An 8775-nucleotide genomic window follows, 5' to 3' on the forward strand; every position below is an offset into this window, starting at 1 on the left:
ATTTTTTACTTTATACTTTTCCCATAAAACCTTTCCCAAAATGGTTCTTTAACAAATGCCCTTAGGGCATTCGTTAAGACATCCTTTTACAATATGTGTGGGTACCATGGAAAATTATTGAGTAGTCTAAGGGTCTGTTTGGATATTGCTTATTGCTGAAAACTGAAAACTTATTGCTGAAAATACTGTAGCAAAATAATTTTTAAACTATGAATAGTGCCTGTGAAACCCAGATTTATTGCTTTTTTTTTTTTTTTTTTTTTTTTTTGCATTTTCCGTACTTGTGGGTTCTATGAACAATACGCGGGACCTAAGGAAAATGCAAACACCTACCGCAGGATGCTATCCAAACTTACACTAAGAGTTTAGTCATATGATGCTCTATCTTCTTATATTCTTAATGGACCCGCCATGAATTTTTTTTTTTTTGAAAGATAGTTTCAACTTATGGCGTCTTAAAGTTTCAAAAAAAAAAAAAAAAAAAACTTATGGCATTTTAATGATAGCTCTTTAACCTCTTTTACTTTATTATCAAACTAAGACACCAATTGGTTTTTTGATGTAAGTGAGGATTAAATTTCGAATCTCTTATTCGATAACAAAAGAGTTTATTAGTTGAGTTAACTGGAATCCATACACTATGAATTTAATTAGTGAACCGAATACCTAATAATTACTTAGGCTCTCATACATTACCTTCTAAAGAAATACTAAAGACACAACTTATAACATAATTTTTGTCATAATTTGCTACCATGTGGCGAGTTGTGAGTAATAAAGAAAAAATAATGGGTTCATATAGGCCCACACTTCTATCACTCCGCAATTCACCATGTGACAAGTTATGACATAGATGAATTGTGACAAAAGTTATGTAATAAATTATGTCTTTGGCATTTCTCTCTCTACCTTCCCATAAGTCAACCACAATTTTACAACAAATCCAAGTTGGCAAACTTTTATTGACGGGTAAAAGACGGATGTTATTAGTGGGCTCACATATCAACCCGTAGGATTTAATGTGAAATTGTTAGCATGTCGTGAAGTGGCACTTCTCTTGACTCTCTTGAGACAATACAAGAAGAAACAAAACGATCAAAATTGGTTAGAGCGAGCATGAGCCAAATAGAGAAGACAGAGGAGAATGAAAAGGGAGAAATCGAGGAAAGCAGTAACGACTCGAGAAGCGTTGGGACTCGAGTTCCGGAGGTGGAGATCCATGTATTCAGGCGTGGCAAGGGTCCAATCGAGGTGTTGAAGTCGAAGCTAGTAGGGTATGAACAAGACCAGCTCGACGTCCGTGACATCCTCGACAAATACAGCTTCAAATCCATCTTCGCCTTCAATCCCAATCGAAATCCCGCCGGTTCTTGCGGCCGTGGCCTCGCCATACGCTTCAACTCCAGGAATGGACGCTCTATCTTGACTTACAGAGACGGGGCAACCATTTACATCGATGGCGAACCCAAGGTAAATGATTAACAAAACTTTGATTATATAAAAAATTGTGATGGGTTATTCAGAGAAGTTCAATTGAAGGCAAAAAACAATGGTACTCTATATGACTGATAAAAAGCCTAAGCTAAATGCTATGTACGGCAAAGTCATCGTAATGACTTTTAGAAAATTTAGGTGCTCTACGGCCCCAAAAATTTTGATGGGTTGTTCAGAAAAGTTCAATTTAAGGCAAATAATTTAACTCAACTGGGCCTGATGCAGTTTTTCTTTTAATTACAGAAGCAAAGAATATTGTACTTTATATGTTTGATAAAAAGCCAAAGCCAAATTCTATGTACGGCAAAGTCATGGTAATGACTGTTAGAAAGTTTAGATGCTGTAATCCCATTTGGTACACTAGATCAAGATCATGTTTGGGGCTCCTCCTTGTTAGCAATCATCTTCAAAGTTTCTTCCTTCTCCCTTTCCAATCCTCCAATTCCCTCCAATTTTTAGTCGGATGTGCAACAAGTGGCATTTATTTGATTTTTAAATGTCACATGTCTTACATCTAAAGTCAGTTGGAGGGGATCTTAAGTCCATATTCCATACCAAGGGGTTTGGAGTCTTCTCCCCAGTTGAAGGCATGGCATGCCTTTTGTGTTTCTCTTCCAATGGTGGCAAAATGGACCCACCAAAAACAAACACCCCATCGTCAGCATCATCCCCATTGCCTTGTAGACTTGAAGGAAAAAATGTAGTCGAGGTTGGATGGCATAGGAACCTTGTAAATGCCATTGTTGTAACTATTTGTGTTGTCAGATGTGATGTCATTGAAGGGAATTGGTGGTGATGGTAATGAGCCCCTAGCCTAGCCATCAAAGGGGTTGAGCAAGGAGGAGTTGTAGCATTGGGAAGAGAGCTGATCATAGTTGATGTAGCTGTCATTGTCAAAGGGGTCCTCGACAGACTAAATCTTTACAATTGGTTATATAAATGTAGCTGAAAAAATTCTGATTGGTTATTCAGAAAAGTTTAATTCAAGGCAAATAACTCCAATCAACTGGGTCTGATGCTGTTTTTCTTTTAGTCTACAGAAACAAAACAATTGTACTCTCTATGTTTGATAAAAAGCCAAATGTCATCTTTTTTTTAATAAGTAAGAAAAGTCTTTATTGAAAATTCCACCTTATGCAAAAAGAGCACAAAGTAGTCAAATAGTACAAGCAAGAAAAAGAAAAGAACAAAAAATTAAATACAAGAAAGAAGCGAACTTATGAACCGAGGAAGGGAATCACTAGATATCCCCAAGCCTGAGACCAATAAAAAAAATAACCACTAAATGAAGCAAGCAATTAGCCTCCTGAACTATCCACATCCTTAAACGTGTGTCTATTATGCTCCCTCTATATACACCACGTCAGGCACAACGGTACCAAATTCCAAATGTTTGATGACTGCTTCCGCAACCAATTCCTCCAACCAAAAAGAAGATCTAATACCGTTCTTTGTAGGACCTAGGAAATCCCAAAAGATCTAAAAATAGAACACCACAACTGATAAGCCTTCTCACAATGAAGCAGTTGATGATCCATTGTCTCCCCCACAACAACGAAAAATTCAAAACCAATCAACAAAAGTGAAACTCCTTTCACTATCTTTATGTAAAGGTCTTCCTAGAGGCGAAGCCTTATATCCACTGGTAAGATTTGGTTTCAACTTTGATGGATGCTTGTAATTTGTTTGTTTGATTGTATTTCTCCCCAAATGTATACTTCCTTTATACTTGGGTGACCCTTTTTTTGATAGTTTAATAAATTTTTCATTACTTATAAAAAAGGAAAAGAAAAAGAGATTTGGTTTCAACTTTCTGTCTGGGTTAAGTCACATGATTAAGGTAAATATTTTAGCATTTGTCAAATTCCTTTGATGTTTCTTTCTGTACTTAAAAAATGGAAATTGCAGCAAAGTGCAAAAGGGAAGATTGTTAAATGCTCCTTCCTTTCCCTTCTCATTGTGGTTTCTTCCTACTTGTGTTTAAGATTCTTAAAATTTGATTTTATACTAACGGGGCTCTTCCTTAGACCTCATATTAATCTAATCTCTTCCTCCAACCACATTAAAGTTCTCCAACCATATCTTGAATTTGATTGCAGTCTTGTAGATATGTCTAGAGCAAGCATCATGTTCTCAAACTAGTAGAGAATGGCCCCTTATTTGGGTTGACTCTAAAACAATGAGTGGATGATCATTATTTTTCAACATATAAGACTTCTTGAAACTCAATTCATAATGGCCTTTTGACCAAATGGCATCTCCTTCCCATATAAATGAATGGTTGGGGTGAATTCATGGGTTCAACCCATGTCTACATGAGTTGCATTTATCTATCAAAATAGAAAAATTTGACTTCTCCTGTAAACAACATTTTATGCCCCTCTAATAGCTAGATCTAGAAAAACTAACATTTGTAAAGGGGAAATCATTGAGAGCGATGCTACAACTAATGTTTGAGGCCTTTTCAGTCCTAGGATAACTTAGTCCAGAAGAAGAAAATTATCTCATGATCAAGGGATTTTTGAACCCTGAGCAGGTAGTGGGATTTTTTTTTTTTTTTTGTGTGTGTGTGTGTGGATAGAATGGAGTGGGGATTAGATCAAGCTGGGACTTCTTAGTCCTCCTCTGCCTTGTTTGCAATAATCTTCTAAGTTTCTTCCTTGTCCCCTTTCAACATCTCCTCCTGCATCTGGTCTTCAAAAGTCCATATCCGCCGGGGGGGGGGGGGGGGTGTTGCAGAGTTTTTCTCTAGTAGAAAACATGGCAAAGCCTCTTGTGTTTCTCCTCCAATGGTGTCAAATGGGCCCATCCAAAACAAAGGCCCCATCATCAGCCCGATTGCTAGCAGCAGGCTTGAAGGGCAAAACATAGTCCATGTTGGATGGCTTAGGAACCTTGTAAATGTCATTGTTGTACCGTTTGAGTTAGTACTCATGTCATTTAAGGGAATGGGTGAGTCCCTAGTCATCAAAGGGGATGAACGAGGAGGTGTAGCTTTCGGAGGGGAGCTGGGGGTCATAGATGTAGTTGTCACCGTTGAAGGGGTGCATGGTGGGTGAGTGGTGGTGGGTTTTCACATGGTGGTCGCCACCATTAGTGCTTAATGAATCAAAGAAATGTCATTTCTTAGCTCTCTCTCTCTCTCTCTCTGTTTATGTCTAAGTGGATGATCTTAATCAGATTGAGGAGAGTGAGCTTAGATTGGATCAAGTGGCATTTTCATTGGGTTGGCAAGCTTAGATCAGATTAGGCACGACTCTGGAATGTAAAATAATATTTTAGATATTTTGTGGGAGATGGGTCTTGTATCTTCTTTTGGCATGAGATTGGGGTGTGGTGATGTGCCAGTTAAAGTTTTTTTCTTGAATTTGTTGGCTATTGCAATTGATAAAAATGCTACAGTAGCAGAGAATATGCAGAAGTGGTGATGCTATCCATCAGAGTCCGGTCCTTGCAAGATTTGAGCTTGAATCCATGGAGAATTTCTTTTACACTATATGCAGTTCGCAGTGTAGGGTAAGGCATCTAAGAATGAGAAGTTTGATGTTAGATCTTATCATTGGGTTCTTTGTGAGGAAGTTATGGGGGATTTTACGTGGCTAGCCATTTGGAAGACAAAGGTTCTAAGAAAGGTAGCTTCTTTGCTTGGAAAACAGCACGTGATAAAATCCTAACTACTGATAACCTTTAAAAAGCGTGGTGCTTCATGTGTAAAACTGATGAGGAAATGATAGATCCTCATTTCTTTTTGCATTCTATCATGGAAGGAAACTTTGGTCGCTTGTGTTTGTTTTATTTTGGGTCATGTTCAGTGGAGAATCTTTACAGCATGTTGGAGTGGAGGATTAAGAGGCATTAAAGTGCTGATGTATGGAACAGTATTTGTCTATGTTTAATGTGGTGCAGTTGGTGGCAACATAATTCTTGGATGTTTGAAGGAGTTGAGGACTCTTTGATCCATCTAAAGTTCTTATTCTTAGGATATATTTTTTATTATCTAATGTCTACATCTGTCTATCTAGGTTGTGCCCCCTTGTTAGTGCTCTATTTGGTGCATTTGGCATGAGCAGAGTGGGTGGTGCTTTGAGGGAGATGAAATCAGTGTGGTTAAATTAAAGTATCACTTCCTGAAGGCCTTGTATGAATGGACCTCACTGATTCCCTCATTCTCCGTGTATGGGTTTCTTGGTTTTTTGGAATCCCATGACTTCTCATTAGTTGGTGTTTTTCTTTTCCCTTTCTGTTCATGTTCCTTTTGTGCTGCCTGTTGTATACTGCCCGTATTCTTGGGCACCATCTTTTTTGGCTTTTAATGAAATTATTTACTTATTAAAAAAAAAAAAAAAAAAAGAGAAAGATTTATGAGCATCAAGACAATGCTACCCCAATAATGAAACTGGGACCACTGGAGGCCATTAAGGACATCTCAGTGATCAAATCTTATGCTTGGATCATTTGGAGAATAACCTTATGAACAGCACAATCATACCACCTGAAAATGAAAGTTATGAAACCTGATCTTCCCGGAAACTTCTTGTTTTGCTTTTGTTTTCTTTCTTTCTATTTCATAAATTCCCTATAGGATATTATATTATTAAGGATTTCCTGATCTCTCTATCACCTTTTATGTATCTATCATATCATGTTGTCCACCTTACTTTTCTTTAAGTTTCCCATACCACTGTTATGTGTGTAATAAACTAATGATATAAAAGGTTTGGGTGTTCAGGTATCCTAGGATCAATAAACACCTGATCTTTCTTGCTTGGTGAAAGTATCTTGGACATTGATAGTAAAATGTTACCTTAATCTTGTGCATTTATTTTTTCTTCATCTTTGCATGTATGTTTGTGTGCTTGATGTTAGAACTTGCAGAAAGGCATTTTTAAGCTATATTTCGCTGATTATGACTTTTCTTATTTATATAATCTCTAATTGCAGGACTCCCTGATCCAACCAGTGACCAAGATCTTGATTGGGGTAGCAGTTATAACCATTTTAATAGCATTGGTTTTGAAGGAAACTCCGGCATGGATTGAGAAATTCAACATATTTGGTGGGAGCTTCCCTCCATGGATCCTTGCTTGTGTGGTTATCGTATTCACTCGCATGAGGAAAAGAACCAAGGACTTGTTAAAAAAGTATGGTTGGTGAATAGACAACATTGGCTTTTCAGCCTACTTTTTTTTTTTCTTTCCTTCTTTCTTTTAGGGCTTTTGTGTTTCTTCAACTCTTTCCAAGTTTTGGCTAAATCAAGTTTTCTTGATAATCCACACATTTAAGTAGATAAGTGAAATATGTCGATGCAATTTCCTGTCTTTGTTATTGCATTATATTTCATTCAAGCCATGGAATGGATTTAGATAAGTGAAATATGTCATGACATTTCCTATCTCTTTGTTTTTATTGCATTATATTTCATTAATCACATTCTGTTTCCCAATTTTTGGGAATCAACAATAATACCTCAGTTCAGTCTTTGTTTTTATTGCATTATATTTCTTTCAAGCCATGGAATGGATCTAATATGTCATGCAATTTCCTGTCTTTGTTTTTTTGCATTATATTTCATTATATCACATTATGTTTCCCAATTTTTGGGAATCAACAACAATACCTCAGTTTAGGTCTGGGATAATTCTTTGTTCCTCCGTTTGGCATTATTCGCACTAACCAATTAAGAATCCTTGTTTGTCCTAGTACTAGCAAGTGCATCTTTCATTCAATCATCATTTCCATTTAGTCAATATCCATTTTATGTCATTGATGTTTATAGTCTATCAAATTCTTTTTCTCATATATGAAAATATCCTCGTATAAATAATCTAGGTATTAGTATTACAATAGAAAAGAAAAAGGGTGGTTTTGTGATGCTTTTTTTTTTTGATAAGTAACATAAAATTTTATTAAAGAAGACACATATCAAGTACACCGGGGTGTACTCAAGAAGAAATACAATCAAACTCTCAAATTACAATGCTAAAACATATCTAAAAGAGTAAAACAAGGGGAATGAAAAACAACACTCCAATCTAAGGTATAAAAAAAGAAGGCTTTAAATTCAATGTACTGTTCATGCCTCTCAAAACTTTTAGCATTTCATTCTTGCCAAAGATAGCAGATGATGCAATGTGGCATTAACCCTCTTTGTTCCTCCGTTTGACATTATCATTACCACTAACCAATTAAGAGCAATTGCATTAGAGGTTGCAAAATTGTGCAAAATACAGAAAGTGGTTAATTTTACACATTTTAACCAAAAAAAACACCCACATTAGTGCTTGCAAAATTGTGCATATATACGTAAGTGCTACAGTAACCGCGCATATATGCACAATTACTGTTCATGTGTAAATGATTTTTTTATTCTTTTTTTCTCTCTCCTCCTTCATCTTGCTCTTCCCCTCTGTCTTCTTCTCACAACAAAACCACAAAATCACCCCTACCCCAGCCTCAACCATCGATCTCTATCTTCTTCCAATAACAAAATCACCCCTGCCCAGCCTCAACCAAAAATCAAGGTGGTACCACCCAAATACACAAACCCAAAAACTAATGTGAGTGTTTTGTTAAAGTGGGTGTGTAAAATAGAAAAAGTATGATTTTTTTTTTTGGCAAAATAGACAAAAATTTTACATCCTTTGATGCAAATGCTCTAAGAATCCTTATATGTCCTTATGTTCATTTGGAAACAGTTTATTTAGTTGAAACTGAAAACTTTTTACTGAAAGTACTGTAAATAAAGGTAAAAATTAGCTTAATAATACACTAGGACTCATGAATAGTATCAAAAAGTGCAGTGAAATCCATGAATAGTAGCAAAAATAAGTTAAATCGCAAATAAGCTGAAATTTTCAGCTTGTCCCAAATTGCACACCTAGTATTAGCAAAAAACTTTGTTCCTCCGTTCGGCATTATTACCACTAACCAATTAATTATCCTTATATGTCCTAGTATTAGCAAGTGCATCTTTGATGCAATCATCATTTCCATTTAGTTAATATCTATTTGATGTCATTGATATAAGAGATGTTTGTATCTATCAATTTCTATTTCTTTATATATGGAAATATCCTCGCATAAAGAATCTAGGTATTACAATAAAAAAGAAAAAGGGAGTTCAAAGATGCTTTTAATTTTTAATTGATAAGTAATGAAAAATTTTAATTAAAGAGAATATACACCGGGTTGAGCTCAAGAAGTACAATCAAACTCTCAAATTACAATGCTCAAACATATCTAGAAGACTGAAACACGGAGAAGATTCACATCCCTCAAAAA

The 8775-nt window shown here is 36.0% G+C and overlaps 1 protein-coding gene across 1 annotated transcript; it reads left to right on the forward strand.

Annotated features, from left to right (window-relative positions):
- The first annotated feature begins 979 nt into the window (after positions 1-979).
- On the forward strand, positions 980-6957 carry LOC115975488. The gene is made up of 2 exons (XM_031096274.1): positions 980-1470; positions 6436-6957. Exons 1-2 carry the CDS (start codon positions 1117-1119, stop codon positions 6646-6648), a joined length of 567 nt encoding a protein of 188 aa, XP_030952134.1. The 5' UTR covers positions 980-1116; the 3' UTR covers positions 6649-6957.
- The last annotated feature ends 1818 nt before the right edge of the window (positions 6958-8775 follow it).

This window comes from Quercus lobata, chromosome 2 (genome assembly GCF_001633185.2).
Source record: "Quercus lobata isolate SW786 chromosome 2, ValleyOak3.0 Primary Assembly, whole genome shotgun sequence".
In the NCBI taxonomy this organism is placed as follows: Eukaryota; Viridiplantae; Streptophyta; class Magnoliopsida; order Fagales; family Fagaceae; genus Quercus; species Quercus lobata.

Coding starts and splice junctions, on each gene's coding strand:
- LOC115975488 (XM_031096274.1), top strand. CDS start 1,117: ATGAGCCAAATAGAGAAGACAGAGGAGAATGAAAAGGGAGAAATCGAG. Junction 1,471..6,435: donor ACATCGATGGCGAACCCAAG/GTAAATGATTAA, acceptor CTCTAATTGCAG/GACTCCCTGATCCAACCAGT.